Source organism: Gopherus flavomarginatus, chromosome 1 (genome assembly GCF_025201925.1).
Source record: "Gopherus flavomarginatus isolate rGopFla2 chromosome 1, rGopFla2.mat.asm, whole genome shotgun sequence".
NCBI lineage: Eukaryota > Metazoa > Chordata > Testudines > Testudinidae > Gopherus > Gopherus flavomarginatus.
This window is the reverse complement of record NC_066617.1, coordinates 263,165,824-263,182,944: the sequence shown is the minus strand read 5'-3', so window position 1 is coordinate 263,182,944 and position 17,121 is coordinate 263,165,824. Positions and strand designations below refer to the sequence as shown.

Below are 17,121 nucleotides of genomic sequence, written 5' to 3'. Positions count from 1 at the left end.
TGTTAAGGTCATTTTGAATTCTAATCCTGTCTTCCAAAGTGCTTGCAACCTGTCCCAGTTTGGTGTCATCCACAGATTTTAAAAGGATACTCTTCAATCCATTATCCAAGCTATTAATGAAAGTATTGAATAATATGACAGACCCCTGCAGAACCCTACAATATACATGTTCCCTGTTTGATAGCAAACCCTTAATAGCTACTCTTTTAGTTCAGTTTTTCAACCAGTTGTTCCACCCACCTTATAGTTAATTTCAGCTAAACCACATTTCTTTACTTTGCTTATGAAAACGGCATGTGGCACAATGTCAAAGCCTCACCAGAAAACAAAATATATCACATCTACTGCTTCCCTTCTATCCACTAGGCCAGTAACTCTGTCAAAGAAGGAAATTTGGTTCATTCGGCATAATTTCTGCTTGACAAACCCATGTTGGCTATTATTACAAGCTTTAGGTGATCTTTTAGATATGCTGGATCCAAGCCACTGAGTACCTTGAAGATAAGGACCAAGAGTTTGAACTTGACTCAATGGAAAATCAGTATAGAACGCAGAGGACAGGCTTGATGCACTTGTGGTAGCCTATGTTGCAGCATTATGTACTCAAAGTTTCTGAAGAATTAACAGTTCTTGCCATCGCATTGCTGTAGTCCAGCCAGGCCTGTATAACCAAGGTCAAGTCATCATGCTCCAGGATGATAGGCAGTCTACCAGTCATGTGGAGCTGGCAGAATGTGTTACCCCTGGATCCTGCCCTGTGGGAGTTTAATGTAAGTAAGGAGTCCAAGACCACTCCTAAATTACAATCTGATGAGATCCTGAAGTTCCATAGCTGCCTAATGGACCTCACAGTCTGAACTTCCACCTCCCCCAAAGCAATGCAATCCCAAAATGTTTGTAGTGGAGGCTTCTTGCCCCCTTCAAGCTCTATCTAACACTGGGAAGACGTGAATTTCTCAGGTGCCCTCCTGTTGTTTCTCAGAACATCATTCTGTGTATTCCCTTCCTGGGAACATGCTAACTATAATCTGAAGCAACTGCTATTTCTTCTTCAGTGGCTTCAGCATTCCCACTTGGCAGCAAATTTACCACCAATGGACAATTACCAAAGTAGGAATGCATAGGGGTGACTCTCAAAGAACAATAGTTTCTAGCAAATTAAATATTAAATGTTTAATAGAAGTTGGAGCTAGCCTGATAGACTATAGTAGTTGTTTATATTTATTCCTAAATCACCGAAGAGACTGCACAGAAATGACACAAGATGATTTTGGTATTGCCAGAAGTTAACTGACACCCAGCATGGACATTTCAGTATGTTGGAGGGAAAAAAATGTATTCCTGAGTTAGTTAACACCTGGCTGTCATCAATATAAGGAAGTAAGCCACAGTCATTCAGCTTCTCAAAAATCTGAAAAGAAAGTCAGCAGTTAAGCCCAAAGGAAATCAAGTCTAACTGTTTCCTGCCTCCTTGCTCCCAAGCCTCACTTTCAGAAAGAAAGCCATTATTTCTGAGAGTAAGTTCCATAGTATTAAAGCATAAGGACACAGCCTGATTCATGAAATGAAGCAGAATTTATTTCCCCCTAAATATTTGTCATTACAGCATAGGAAACAGTGTGTTACAAGTACTGGTGATTGGCTAAAAACAAAAACAAAACATTTCAAGTCTCAATCCCTTTTTAGAGTATTATTTTTTGTTATATGAAGAGTGAAGAGGCTGGAGCCAAAACAGCTCTCTGATATATTCTCATAAAATGGTTCAGCTCTAATCCATCAGACATTATTTTGTCTTTTGCAACAGCTCTGCTGAAGACAGCACGGGTATTTGAGAGAGAGAGAGAGAGAGAGAGAGAGAGAGAGAGAGAGAGAGAGATGCATGCAGTTTCAAAGAATGAATTGCTGAAAAAAGGACCCAATGTCCACACTTACAATACAGAGTCTGCTTGCTGACTTTGTAACTTCTGAGTAGGTCAAGTGATGTATCAAAAGGAGTGGAAATTTCCTCTCTGTGTATGGGCATAATTTCCACTGGACAAAAATAATACATCTTTGGTTTAGAACTCTATTATATTTCCTTAAATTTATACATTTTATTTCATACACAGTTTAAAAAAAACATGTTTCATCTTATAGAAGAATAGTGCACTGTTAGGTTTGTTTCTGAATGCCATCAAGCTGTGTTAAGAGGACAATATTTTTATTTCACGCTGATCAGAAACCTGATAGTTCTTAACAATTCTTCCCATAGCTGGAGATGAGCAAACTGAGATGATTAATAGGCACATATATCCTTATTTAAGTGGATCTCTTAAAGTAGTTGAATGGGGGTTGATTTTAGTTTTGACTGCCTAAATAAGGTCTGATAGTGTTGGCATGTACAAGTGTTTGGCATCACTGAATTTTTAACTTATTAATCAATCAGATTCATATTTTCTATTCCATTTTGGTGGAACTGCAGTCATGTAATGACTCTGATTCTTAGGTAGTTCTGTTCAGGCCAGATTTCCTGTGCTGTCTATCTGTGTTAGAGTAGCAGTGCTGCAATGAATGCTGTGCAACAACAGTAAAATGGGGGCCAGAACATGGGCCAGGATCAGCATCAGTTTTCAAGACACATCCCTTTCTTCCCCCGTTGTTCCTTTTTTCTTACTACACCACCAGCAGGCTAGATAATCAGAACAGTTACATACACAGCTTTAAGTCCATCACAGTGCTCATTGTGACCAACACTCCAATCAACTCTCACCTCCGTTGACTTCTCCCCATATTTAGCTACTGCAGTCTAATGGCAACCCAACTCACTGGGAATAGACACCAGTGTCTAATGCTCCTTGATTGAGACTGAGGAGGAGGTGTAGTGTCCAAAAATGCTTTATTTTTCTGCACCTCTCTTTAGAAATTCTTAGTGGATGTTTGTGTGGAACCAACTATTCATATACCAGTAAGCATAACCAAGACAAGATTTATTAAAAAGAGAAAGGAAATGGAATTAAAAGAAAAGAAAGAGTGCTTAATGTATCTAGGTTTACACTTCTAATGAGCAAAATAAATAGGCATTATCAGATTAGTTACAAAGGAGACAGAGAAGTGAGTGAATAGTTTGCATCTCATAAAAGCAGTTCTCTCCTCTGACCACTCTTTAGTCAGCCTGCTTGCTGACCATCTGTTTTATCTAATCCATCTTTCTGGGTCGGCTTGCATGCCCAGACATGCTTCCTTTAATCCAGGCCAGCCACACCCCACCCCATACCAGTCTTATCCAGATCTATATATGCACAGTCTTGGTTCGCTGCCTACTCCAGGAGATGGCTCAGTGAGGACACAAAGTCCCTTAATGATGCTCATAGGTTGTCCTCTAAAGGTTCAGTGATCCGGCCCAGATGCTGCATCTCACAGAACAGTCTGCATACCTCTGCCCCAGCCAATTTCTGTATCATCTTTTCAGAAAAACAGATTGGAGTTTTCTTCAGCACAACACCCATCCCCCACAATGCTAAATTTCTGTTGTGAATTAGGGACAGAGATCCATACCATCTGTCATAAACACTTTATCAGTAGTTATTAAATGCCCATGTTGCACTGAAGTTTATGTTGAAAGTAGCTGCATATGATGCCTAGTATACAGTACTGATATTATCCTGTATACAAAACGTTTAATTTAGAGCTAAGGTTTTTTGAGTACATTTCTTTTGAGTGCATAATCAATAAAAAATAATATCTACATTTTATTTTAACTTCAGTTTCTTTCTTTTCTTCTTTCAGGGAAGGTTTATAGTTACATTATAGTTGGTCTGTTTCTACCTCTTGCAGGGGTTTGACTACTGTTTTCCCTGCTAAGCAAAACCCAAATATATAAGACCACCAATATTACCAGTCTCACCAATAGAGAGTTTTGCCATTAACTCTCAATGGAGCCAGGATTTCATCCATTATATTTATAACCTCTTGGGTTTTTACTGGCAGTATTTCGACTGTGGCTCTTGCATTAGATTTGTATTTGTCTTCCATCTTGTATTATTAGATCCTTTTATAAGGCGTAAATGTTTATTTTCCATCTAATGGTTTTTAATTTACATCAAAAACAATCCATTCAATGATTCACTTGTTTCTTTGGTTTTTAATCAGCAAGGATTTATACGTACATGCTGGAGAAGTCCCGTGCTGTCATGCAGCCTCTCAACCAGAGCAATTTTCTTGTTTTTTACTTGTTGATGGATGGGCTGTCCGCTGAAGAAAAGTACGGCCTGTACCTCAGTAATTTGTCTGCACACAGGTAGGAGACCAATTTCATGTTTGCTATGGAGCTAATATAATCTTTTTTTTTCTATTTAATACCTTGATCCTCAGAGGTGCTGAGAACCTTCACCTTCTGTGGAACAGACAGTCCTAATTTTGAAAAGATGTTTGCTTAAAATTATTGTTCTTTTTCAAGTGATTGTCCACATGGATTTCATTCTCAGTGTACATGCAACCCAGGCATATGAGATCAGATTCTTTTGGCAAGAAATTTCTCTGGGGGCCCTAGATTTTTTTGAAAAAAAAGATAACCATTTCTAGAGCTGTTTGTCACAGACCAGAACAAGAAATGCTAGTGTTCTGCTCCAGAGAGGCCTCCAGCAAGGGATCCCTGTCAGATGCCTTTCTCCTCTGGACACTGAGACTGATGTATGCCTTACCTTGATCCTCATGTTACCAAGAGTCTTGAAGAAGCTGAGGCAAGATGCAGGATCTATGAACATGAGAGTCCCAGCATGGGCCAGGCAGTTATGGTATTCAGGTCTGGTGAAGAGCTCAGCGCAGCCTCATGTCATTTTGCCTGCTTTGCTCAACATAGTCTCACAGCACAACAGTCAGATCTGACATTCCAAACATCTGAAAGTCTGGATGCTGGCTGGCTAACAGGCATCAAAAGAAGATGTTCAGTGGAAGGTCAGAACATTCTGCTCCAAAGCAGGAAAGTCTCAGCTAGACTGGCTAAGGGCTTGTCTACATGGAAAGTTGCTGTGCAGCAAGCCGAAGTGTGAATCTACAACACACGAGCTTGCCACACAATAATATTCTCTGAGGATACTGCTACACTGCCAGATTGCACTCCAGGACTTTCAGTGCACTGTAGCAGTGTCCATATGGAATGTTACTGTGAGGCAAACTGGTGCACTATAGATTCACACCCTGTCTTGATACGAAGTAATCTGACTTGTAGAGAACCCAAGCCAGGTGATCATCTTAGCACGAGCTGTTACCCTCAACAACACCCATTTTAGCTCTACCGAGCTATTTATTAGTCCTGAAACAATCTGGACTTTCTGTTAGTTCCATAAGATTCATATGGCAGCAACATCTGCACATTGTTCTCCTATCCAGGGTCTCCTATTTTCTCACCCTTCAATGACTAGATTCATGACGGGCTTTATTCATGTTTTTTTTTCTCTCCCGGTTTGGGATCCCCCTTCTTCTTGGCACCTCAGTATAGTATTAACAGGATTGATGGGTACCAGCTTTGAGTCCTTAACAAACCTATTCCCTCTACCACGTATCAATGAAGACTGCCTCTTTAGTAGCCATTACATCAGCTCAAATGGTAAGGGAGATACAGGCCCTCATGGCAGTGTTTCCCTTATGCAGTGTTTCATAGAGACAGAATCAATCTCAGGCCTCATCCCAAGCTCTGTCTCAAAGTTGTTACAGAATTCCATTTGAACAAATGTATTCATCTCCTAGCTTCCTTCCCCAAGCCACACTCAACTCCAGTGGAAGCTAAACTTCATACACTTGATGTAGTAAGGGTATTGTCCTGGTACCTTAACAGGACAAAAACATTCAGGAACATACCTAGAGAGTTTAGGGCTTTTGCTGATAGATTTAAGGGTTAGGCAGTATCCTCACAAAGATTATCAGAATAGGTGTCAACTGTATAAGAACTTATAAGAAGATAGATCCGCCTGCCTGTTTCAAGAATGTTCCTATTTCTGAAATTTGTACGGCAGCTACATGAAGCTAAGTCCACACATTTACAATACACGATTTTTTGGTAGATGCTTTCAGATCAGATGCCTCTTTTGATAGGGCTTTCCTCCAGTCATTGTTAAAGTAGGTTTCATATACCTACCTCCAAGAAACAGATAACTGTTTCTTAACCACCAAGAGTGAGATCCATGTGGACAGTCACTCAAAGAAGAAAGAGCAGTGGCTTACCTTATAGTAACTGTAGTGCATCAAGCTGTGTTGTCCATATAGATTTCACAACTCGTCCTCCATCTCCACTATTCTGGAGTCCTACTCCTACAGGATTCTGTATTGGTGAAGAAGGTTAGGAACAGCTGAGCATCCTTTATGCTTTATGCCCTTGGGCAGCATGGCACAGGGACATCTAGGACACAGGCGAAGCCCCAGCTAAAGCTGCTTGTCAGAATAACCTAATCTTGAGTGCAAGGGGCATATATACATCAAGAGTGGAATCTATGTGAACAACACAACTTGAAGAATCACAGTTACTCTAGGCTAAGTAACTGTTCCTCCCTCTCCCCTTAAATTGGTCATCTGTTCAGAGCTTCAACTAGATAACAGCAAAAGAAAAAATAAAAAAGAACAATAATAATTAAAATAATCAGAAATGGATCCTTTGATATCTCAGTGTTTGAATGTTTCCTTGGCATTTTCTGTCAATTTTGTGCATCTTCCATACTGGCTGACACTTGAATAAAACAACTGTCCTAGATTTTCAGGCCTGTAAAGAGGCTGATGATATAATTTTGATTTTTGGTGGAAAACCTTTATCTACACTGATTTTTTTTAAGTACAAATATTTATGGTAGCACTGCTTGGTAGCACCTTCAGTTCCTTACTCTTTTGGTATTTAAATATGTTGCCACAGTTTCAGATAGAATAATCTACTACTGCAACTTTGAAACAAACCTGGGGCTACATTGCTTCCCTAAAAAGATAATTTCAAAGGGGAAAAATCAGTTAAATTTGTCTTCTAATTTTTTTCTTCTAAACCCTTTGAAGGCTTTGAAGACCAAAACGATTGTTTTGCTGAGCTCCAGAGCAATAATTTATTCCTCATTTGCAAAAATTGTTTGGAATAACTGAGTTTATTCAGAAAATAGCAGTTTGAAGTTATTTTGCAAGGAGTTCCAACAAGAAACAACTCAGAAAAGACCTGGGATAATTAGATTCATATGAACAGGGCCAGCTCTAGCAATTTCGCTGCCCCAAGCACGGCGGCACACCACGGGGGGCGCTCTGCCGCTCGCCGGTCCCGTGGCTCCGGTGAACCTCCTGCAGGTGTTTCTGTGGACGGTCAGCTGGTCCCGCAGCTCCGGTGGAGCTGTCGCAGGCGTGTCTGCGGGAGGTCCACCGGAGCCGTGGGATCAGCGGACTGTCCACAGCCACGTCTGCGGCAGCTCCACCAGAGCCACCTGCCGCCCTCCCAGCAACCAGCAGAGCACCCCCCACGGCATGCCGCCCCAAGCACGCGCTTGGCGCGTTGTGGCCTGGAGCCGGCCCTGCATATGAACAAAGATGTTATCTCATCAAATAGCTGATCAATATTCAAAAAGAACAAAGTAATATTTCTATATAGATACTTATGTAACCCACACACCTTCTGAGTGTGGTGTTCTGTCCCATCTAGTGGCACCTAGACCACTTAGAGAAAATTAAATGAGTCTGCTCTACAGCCTTAGCTAAGAGGCAGTTGGCTTTTAGCTCATGCTGTAGAGGCTCATGCACTGAGGTCCCAGGTTCAGTCCCACCTGCTGCCGACTGGGGTCTGTCAGAGTTATACTTGTACATCGTAATTCCAGCTCCAGAAGTAATTTATAGCAGAATATATACATAAAGTTACTTCTATTGATAAAGCTTTGCTTTAGTTATATACAGTAGATTGTAGTTTGCACTGTTAAGAAACATTTTGCTCAGTATTGTGCATTTGTTACACACAAGTAGTTCAGTTAGCCAGGTTCATCATTGCTGGCAGAGTTACACCAGAAATGAATTTGACATCATGAGACTATTTGCATGAGTAAGGCAAGCAGAATTTGGCCCATCATAAACTTCTTCTTTCTGACTAATACTTTGATGAGATCATATCATTCTGGTAAGACCAATGATTGAATCTGTCATTTTTTCTTTAAACATGTGTAAGCATGACTTTGAAACTGAATTTTAGTTCATGCTCAGCTGGTTGAAATGTTTGTGTCTGACTTTTGTTCCTTTCTTAACTTGTTTAAAATTGCAGCCATTAGAGTGAAAACTGAACAGTATCAAGATTATCCATGGTTTGTTAAGGTCGCTGGCTACGCCTTTGTTCCCATTGAGATTTGATCAAGCATGTTGAGTAGAAAAGGCTTTAAAACAACTCTTATTTGTTCTTGGTTTTCAGTATAAAAATGAACATTTTTATTTTAAGAAATAAAAATTATTATTAATAATAATAATTTATTTTAAGCTCCATCATCTGGCATGGATGACATGTTGTTGTCCCTTCTCTGAGAAGTTGACTTCTGAGATTAATAGTACAAACAAGAGACCCTGGGGTGAAATGAGAGTTTTGCCATTGATTTCAACTGGGCCAGAATCTCATGCCAAATGACTAGAGAAGAGATTGGCTATGAACCGGCTTTTAAGTATTGTAGATTTTCACTTCTTTAAAAAATATATATATAATATATATATTTCTAACACTTTCTCCTTTCACTCTCTTGCTACAATTGATGGAGTGATGTTGAAAGGTTCATGAAAGATGTATTTTTAGAGATGGCTTTGAATGATGGTAATTTTGTTCAGAAGGGGAGACTGTTCCAGTCACAGGTTGCTACATGTCAGAAGGTGCAAAGCTGAGCGTGGAAGGAGATAAAAGAAGCAGGAAGGAAGACCTGACACAGTGGAAAAAGTGAGATAAGGAGTCAGAACAATAAGAGCTGTGATGTAGCCAGAGCTGGAATTATGCACCAATTTAAGTGTCAGGGCTGGGAACTTAGAAATGATGCATAGATGAATGGAAGCTAATGAATAGATTAGAAAATGGAAGTGATGCTGTGGTCAGCTAGTGAGGAAGATGATTTTGGCATTCACATTTTTGATGGATTGAGTGGGTGGGAATTAAGAGAGGAACAGGAGGCAATATTTGAGAAGACTTCCATAGGCAATGTCAGAGATGACAAATGCATGGACAAGGATTTTATAGGCAGGAATACTGGTGAAAAACAATTTCTGGAAATGAAAAGAAAGAACTGTGGAAACGGTTTGGAAGGGGGAGGAGAAGAAATAAAGGAGGCAAGTGTGACCCTGAGATCATGAGCCTAGGTGATAGAGATGAAAGTGTAACTAATGACAGTGATAGAAAAGGGAGGGACAAATAAGGGGAAAAATAAATTTGGTTTTCAACCAGATTACTTTCAACTGGTGGCAGAATGTCTATGCTGAGATATTGGCAATAGTATTGGGGATGCAAGACTGAACAGAGAGGGGAGTCAAGAGTGAAGAGAGATTCTCAAGATGGTGCTACTGGGTGAATAAAGGATGTGTGAATGACCTTAACTACTTATTTGCATGCATTTGAATTAGGGGAATGGGTTGTATTTGGAATTTCCAGGCTCTGTATTGGTTTTGTGTGTTTTAAAAGAACTATAGAAGTTTATTAAGGTTTTTAAAGAAAATAAATGATAAATGGTTTAAAGGTTAATTTCAGGTTAAATTGTTTTGTGTTTGCTTTTGTGACCGGGTATGGATTGAATTTAGATTTATTAAGGAAGTTATTGTACTGTGAATTAAAATAAAGTATGCTAATTATTGTATGTGTTTCTTTTCTAGTGCTATAGATGTTCATGAGCCTTTACAATCTCATAGTTAAGACAGGTCCATTCTCTGAGAGACATGAAAGCTACATTGGACATTTACAGAATAAAGGGACATGGTGTGGGGGCAGATCAGCATGTATTTGATCTGCAGTGGAAATCTTGGTGAAGGAAGTGTGTTCTAAGCAGCGGTGGCTTCAGCCACCAGCGCGCCAAGCGCATGCTGGGGCCTCAAGTCGTGGCGGGCGGCCTGTGGTCCCTGAAAGGGTGGCAGTCAGGCAGCCTTCAGCGGTATGCCTGCGGGAGGCCCACCAGTCCCACGGATTCAGCAGCAATTCGGTGGTGGGTACACCAAATCCGTGGGACCAGGGACCCCCCGCAGGCAAACTGCCAAAGGCAGCCTGCCTGCCATGCTTGGGGCGGCAAAAAAGCTAGAGCCACCCCTAGTTCTAAGGAGAGAAGGGAGAAAGTTTGGCTCATACTGAGGGCAAAAAGGTATGATCATTGAGGATAAAAAAAAGAGTATTAAGGCCTGTAAAGAAGCTTGAAACAGGGTGTAGATAATCATGCACTATGATTTAGATAGAGTCAGAGCTGATTATAGAGTAGGGATTGGCAGCCTTTGGCCCACAGCCCACCAGGGTAAGCACCCTGGTGGGCCCATCTGGTTTGTTTACCTGCTGCAAGGGAAGCAGTGGCCAGCACATCCCTTGGCCCGCGTCGCTTCCCGAATCCCTCGTTGACCTGGAGCAGTGAATTGCAGCCAGAGGAAGCTGCAATCGACTAAACCTGCAGATGTGGAAGGTAAACAAACCAACCTGGTCCACCAGGGGGCTTACCCTGGCGGACCACATGCCAAAGGTTGCCGATCTCTGGCCTAACCAGTATTTCCTCTTATGATTTTTTAGTGCCAGTAAGAAAATCTCACAGTAACTTCATGTATAAAGTAGCTACTATAATGAAGTAATTGGATTAGTCATTAAAATCTGAATTGATCAGCACTTCTTTGCTTGATCACTGAGAATATCATTCTTCCAATTTAAATGATAAACTTCATTTGTCAAAAAGAACAGTGAAAAAGCAGTGATGGAAAGTGAGTGGCTTAGAAAAGAGCACAAGAGACTGTTTTCAAAGTGCACTGTTTTAGATGACTGAAGGCGCTAATGTCTTATGCCTCAGAATTTTTGTGTGTATTCTGCACCCCTCTTTTCCAAAGAATACTAGAACAACATGAAGTTAAGTGATGATTATTCTAGAATTGCCCATAAGGATCCCTATTCATGGGATAAGTGCAGCCCTATAGCACACAACTTTGGAATCTTCTAGAAGGCAGTGCTTTTGGAGCCACTCAATGCAACTTTCCATGATGCAGGACACTCTGAGGGTATAAAAAGTGGCCATCCTTCAGTTTTTGACTGCTAAGGGTACAGCAAGCAAGCAAGGCACCACCCTAAAAATCCTTTTTTCTAATAACTCTTTTGACTTTAAGCCTTTAACAAACAAACAAACAAACAAAACTCTTTGTAATAGTCTGCTCCAACCCATTTTTTTCCAGCATTAAATTGCATAAATCACTTGTTAACCCACCCACCCCATTTCCCTATACTTGAATATCAACCAGCCCTCCTAGTTTTGTGTCTGCTTCCATTTTGTGTGTCTTGCTGCATGTCCCATGATTCAGGTGGACCCACTGTTGTTGTTGCCTACACTATTTGTCACTTCCCTCATCCCTGATTTGAATCTTAGGTAACTGATCATTTTTATCCACCTTAGAACTTTGCCAACAATATAGTATTTATTAACCTTATGTCTTAGTCTTAGATGTGTGTATCATTAAGATCAATGTTTTTAGTAGGTTTTGCTTGAACTAATAACATGAATAAACCCAAGTACACCTAATATTTCAACCAAGATAAGAATTATTTTTAAAGTAATGTGACTTGTGTGGGCAGATATACAGAAGCAGTTGTTGAAATCACATCATCCCACATTATCCTGAAGCAGCATACATCTTTATCTACAAAATGTCCATTAGAAATTTCATTTTAAAAGTGAGATATCACTGGAATCATTCTACAAATTATTCCAACGTGACTGGAATTATTTTAGAGCACTGTGTTAAACAGTCTTCTCTTTGACTTTGTGTACAAAATAAATGGAATTTCTGACTCCAATCTAATGAAAAATGTAGCTTTTATTATTAGTTTATCAAACTGTTATTATGTGGAGTTTTTTTTATATAGTGCTACTTATGAACATTATATGTTACAGTTGTTGGAATTAAGGATGAAGGTTCTGTCTCAGAGAATTAGAGATTTTTATGCGACTTCATAGGTTTCACAATTTGCTGTTACTTCCTTTGTATAATTTAATGCTGCAGAGTCTCACTATTTTCACTCATGCTGATTTCATTTCAGTGTAGCCTCATTGTCCTTAGTAGAGTTATTCCTGATTTATACAGGTGTTTTGGGGAAGAAAATCAGTCTTCCTTCCTTCCTTTTTCTTTCTTTCTGTGTGACTCAGTTTCAAGAGCAACATGTGTTTTCTTAACTAACGACCACTGTATTTTACTGGTGGATACACCCTTGAAGCTACGCTAGCACAGTGTTTTATATATAGTGTACATATTATATACATGTTTACTAGATATAATATATATGCTGCATCTATTTTTGATAGAATTGTCTCTTCCCCAGCTCTGTTCCTTTTTTCATAGTCTCTCTTCTTAAATTGAATACAAACATTCAAGTTATGACTGAACTTTCAAGCCCCCAATTGTTTGTTTCTGTCTGAAATCAGGCAAACTAAGTTTTCCAAGTCCTCATTAGAATACACATAATTAGGGCTCTGCATCTGTTATGGAGGTCGCGGAAGTCACGGATTCTGTGACTTTCCGTGACCTCTGTGACTTCTGTGGGGGCCAGTGTGGCTGATCCTAGGGCCACCCAAGCATCTGGCCCCGGGGCCAGCTGCTCAGGTGGCCCCGGGGACAGACACATCAGCTGCTGCTCTGGCAGTCCCCAGCAGCAGTGCCAGGGTGGCTGGAGCAGGCGCAGTCTGTGGCCCTGAGCAGTGGTCCCCGGGAAGCCGGCTGGAGTAGCCACAGTCCGCTGGCCCCAGCAGTTGGTACCACTAGCCCCGGAAACCCTCTCCCATTAGCAGTCCCTGCAGCCCCCCAGCAGCAACCCTCCATGCCTCCCAGTGCCCCACCCCAAGATTTAATCACAGGTATTTTTAGTATAAGTCATGGACAGGTCACAAGCTATGAATTCTCGTGTGTTGCCTGTAACCTGTCCTTGACTTTTACTAAAAATACCTGTGACTAAATCGTAGCCTTACACATTACACAGCCCCTTCCCCAAAGAGTTTGCAATGCATTAACAGTTACAGCACAGTGTGATGATACATGTCACAATAGTGGAATTAGATATGTTTATTAGCACCCATAGGCTTTGCACAGAGGTGGAGTTTTAAGATTGATTTGAAATGATTTGAAATATGGCAAATGTTTTAAGTGTTGGGGACGGCAATGGAAGAAGTCACAGAAGAACAAGTACGCAGTATTTTGGAGCAAGTGGGAACAAACATCCAGTCTCTAAGTGCAGATTGAGAGACTCATGCTAGCACTCTAAAAATAGTTATACTGATAGTCCTTTGAACTTGCGGCTCAGGCTGGAACTCTACCCCTGAAGCCTAGGAAGGAGGGTGGGCTTCAGAGCCTGAGCTCCAGACCATGCCACAACTTCAAAGTGCTGTCTATGCAGCTATTTTTAGATGGCTGGAAGGCTTGCTCCTGCTAGCTCCCAAAGGCTGTGGGGATGTTTAGATCTGGAGCTTTCATTGTTCTCATTATAAGAAGAGTTCTGATTTTTTCTGAAAACCCTTCCCCCCACCCCCATTGCCAGGTTTTTGTTTGGTCCCATCTTAAGTGATGGGAGAGGGTTGGGCAGAGCATGGGAAACAACAGGAGTGAGGCAGGAAGAATTTAGATCAGAGAGATAGTTGTAGGTGTCAACAGAGTTGTGCCATGCTTTATAGGTGGGAATGAGAAATTTGAACTGAATACAGAAGAGGAGGAAGCAATAAAAGCAAGGAGGGAGAGACTATAAGGGAGAGAAAAAAGAGGAAGGATGTAAAAGAGGAGATTATACTAGTCAAGGTGCAAAATTACTAAGTCTAACTAAATAGAAAAAGCTAGCAATGCACTGGATGCATATGACTGCATATAACATCATCTCTAATATTTGCAGTACCTGGTGCTCTGCTTTGGTGTGTGTAATTTGCACATATCCAAGCTAAGTAGCGTGCTGTCTCTGGAAAGATAAGAAAACATTGCAAATGGTATTTCTATGTACACCAGTTACCCAAAAGTTAGTTTCACAGAGAGCACTCATTATAACTCAAAATTAAACTACTAACAATGTACAGCCTGAAATCACCAATATTTTTTCAAATATAACTATTTTTAAAAACTTCCAGCCTAAATTTTCAAAAATGATGAGTGATTTTGGTTGCCTCCATTTTGAGAAATTTAAAAGGGACCTTTTCAGACTATGTTGAGCACACACTTGGCAAAAATCAGCCTTCATTAATACCTCTCAAGTTGGGCATCTAAAATTCATCAGTCAATTAAGAAAATTTAGGTGGCAATGTACATATGTTAAGAAGCAGTTGACCTTGTTAATCTCACCCAAAATGTTTGTTGATCAACCAAAAAATAACTGAAGAAAACAAAACAATGTCCCTAGTTCTTGTGAACACCTTAGCCAAATTAAAAAAAAATGTGCAGAGAAATTTCAGAAAATACATGTATAAAATGGAACTGGTGTTAACATTTTTTCCTTTCCTATTGTAGCTCCTTATTACATTCTTTTCCAAAATGTAGCCTTCATTAACCACTTGGAGCTTTGTTGTCAAACATCTCACATATTCTCTTGCTTTACTCCTTCCTCCAGAGGCAATGCTTCATCCCAGCAATTGGCCAATGGATATGATTTATTTGTTATTCCATGTAACAATAATCACGATTAACTCATTTGGCATTGTTGGGCTTATGGCAGTGAAAAGGTATTTTATGTTGTATTAATAAATATCTTCATGTAGTAAAGTGCTATTGATTGACAATACTAATTGTATCTGCATTTGACAGAAATATGAACATTTTTACAGTTGGTATTTTTAGATGTGTGGAGACATCTATAAACATAACTAATTTTAACAAAATTTGGGCTTTTTTGTACCTTATATTGATTTTCTGATTTTCTGAAAGTGATTAAGTGTCAATTCACCGAGTTCCTACTTATGCCTGTGTTTAAGTCCATTTCTATTCAGCAGAACATCTCAACATGCACTTAAATGCTTTCTTGAGTCACGGCAATCAGCAGAATCTGGCCCCTAAGTGGCATATTTGTGTACAAGTAGTTTAATATTTTAATATTTACTTCCCAAACCTTCACCAAGAGTTGGCATTTAATCCGCTCTTCTTTTTTCGGCCCTCCATTTGTGTGTGCTCCAGTATCTGGGTAAATTTGAGGATGTACTTTGAAGAGCCAAATTTAGGTACCAAACTCTGGAATTTGTTTTTCCAGTACTGCACAGATCATTACATACACTCATCTGCCATCATTTTTGCATAATACCCTGGCGATTAAAACTATGATTATGATCAAAACAGGATTAAGATGCTAATAGGCTCTCCTTGAGCTACTGCTGAGCAGCTGAGTGAAGCTGATAATCAGGCCCAGTGAGAGGAGATGCAGGACCATTATTTTCTTAAGTGGCCTCCCATATTTTCTGTATGACTTGCACATGTCACTGACTGTGTCTGTCTGCTCACTTTCCAGTAAACTCATGACTGTATAGTTATATGTATTACGATAACACTAGGGGCTTTATTCATTGCCAGAACCCCTTTGCACTGTGTGCTGTACAAACACAGAGCAAAAACACAGTAATACCTAGTATTAAAATTAAAGATAACATATATCTCCCTGAAAAGTTACCTAATAATCCTCTATAGGTCTGTGAGATACATATTGGTGGTGAAGTCCTAGAAGAAAAGTCGATGGATCATGGCATTACTCTATTATTGAGGAAAGGCATAAACACTTTACATTGGGTATTATGGGTCAGCTTTTCAGAATTAAGCATGTGCCATTGTGTGCATATATTTGTATATGTCTAATTTATTTGCAAAGATAGCCATGCACTAGGTCAGTCATGCTCCTAACTAACCATATGCACAAGCTGATGCCTGATATGCGGCTCCTTCATGAAGCCGTGAGTATGGGCATGTACCTGGCATGGTTCACCCCCATTCCTGATGCCTGTCCATTTTGCAGTGTGAGGGAGACCCTGGCACATGCCTGTCTGGAATGCACCAGGTTGCAGCCCCTATTCTGGCTCCTCCAGCACCTGCTGTTGAGGTTCTGGCTGCACTTTTCCCCACACCTCTTCATATATGCACACCCTGTCCGTGACCCCACAAAGTCGCAAGATCTCCTCGTCAGCCTCCTCCTGGAACCGGTCAAAGTAATCATTTACAATGCCAGGGGGAGGATGCTAAACAGGGAGGTGCTCTGTAACTGTGGAGCCTATTTCTGTTCCTCCCTTGTCTCACGTATCCAGGCAGAGTTCCTCTGAGCAGCATCCACTGGCTCCCTAGACAGTTTTGAGGAGCAGTGGGTGCTGTCTGGGATTCTCTGCTTGGTGTCCCTCACTGGATACCTAATTTTTAACCTTTGATCTCCACTCTTGACCCTGTTGCTCTTTAGTTCTCCCCCATATTCATTTGGATCCTGGGACCGGTCCAGTGACTCCTCTCACAAGGCTGGGGAAGGAGCTTTTAGACAAGTTTTTAGCTTGTGCCTGATATGCACTGATATCACATAGTGTATTCAGGGCTGTCCTTAGCCATAGGCAGAACAGGCAGCTGCCTAGTGCACCACTAGATCTGGGGGCACCACTCTGCTGGGAGCCCGGACAGATGGGAAGCAGTGGAGCATGTAAGAGCAGGGCTGCTGGGTCCTAGATAGAGATGAATGCAGCACAGTCTGAGGGAGGGGATTGGCTGCTGGGGTCTCTGGGAAGGGATGGGGGAAGGAGCTCACCTGCAGGGTGACCAGATGTCCCGATTTTATAGGAACGTTCCAATTTTTGGGTTTTTCCTTATATAGGCTCCTATCCCCCTCCCACTCCCATCTCAATTTTTCACATTTGCTGTCTGGTCACCCTAGGTGGGGGTAATTGGTACCTATATAAGACAAAGCCCCAAGTATCAGGACTGGCCCTATAAAATCGGGACATCTGGATCTGGTCA

General features: G+C 40.8%; 1 protein-coding gene across 2 annotated transcripts in view; it reads left to right on the top strand.

Annotated features, from left to right (window-relative positions):
• Positions 1–17,121, top strand: part of MYO16 (myosin XVI) — a 592,718-nt gene that overhangs the window by 375,684 nt on the left and 199,913 nt on the right. For both annotated transcript variants that reach the window (XM_050946813.1, XM_050946805.1), the window contains exon 16: positions 4,129–4,276. In XM_050946813.1, the coding sequence (XP_050802770.1) occupies positions 4,129–4,276 (148 nt within the window). The remainder of the gene's footprint in view (positions 1–4,128; positions 4,277–17,121) is intronic.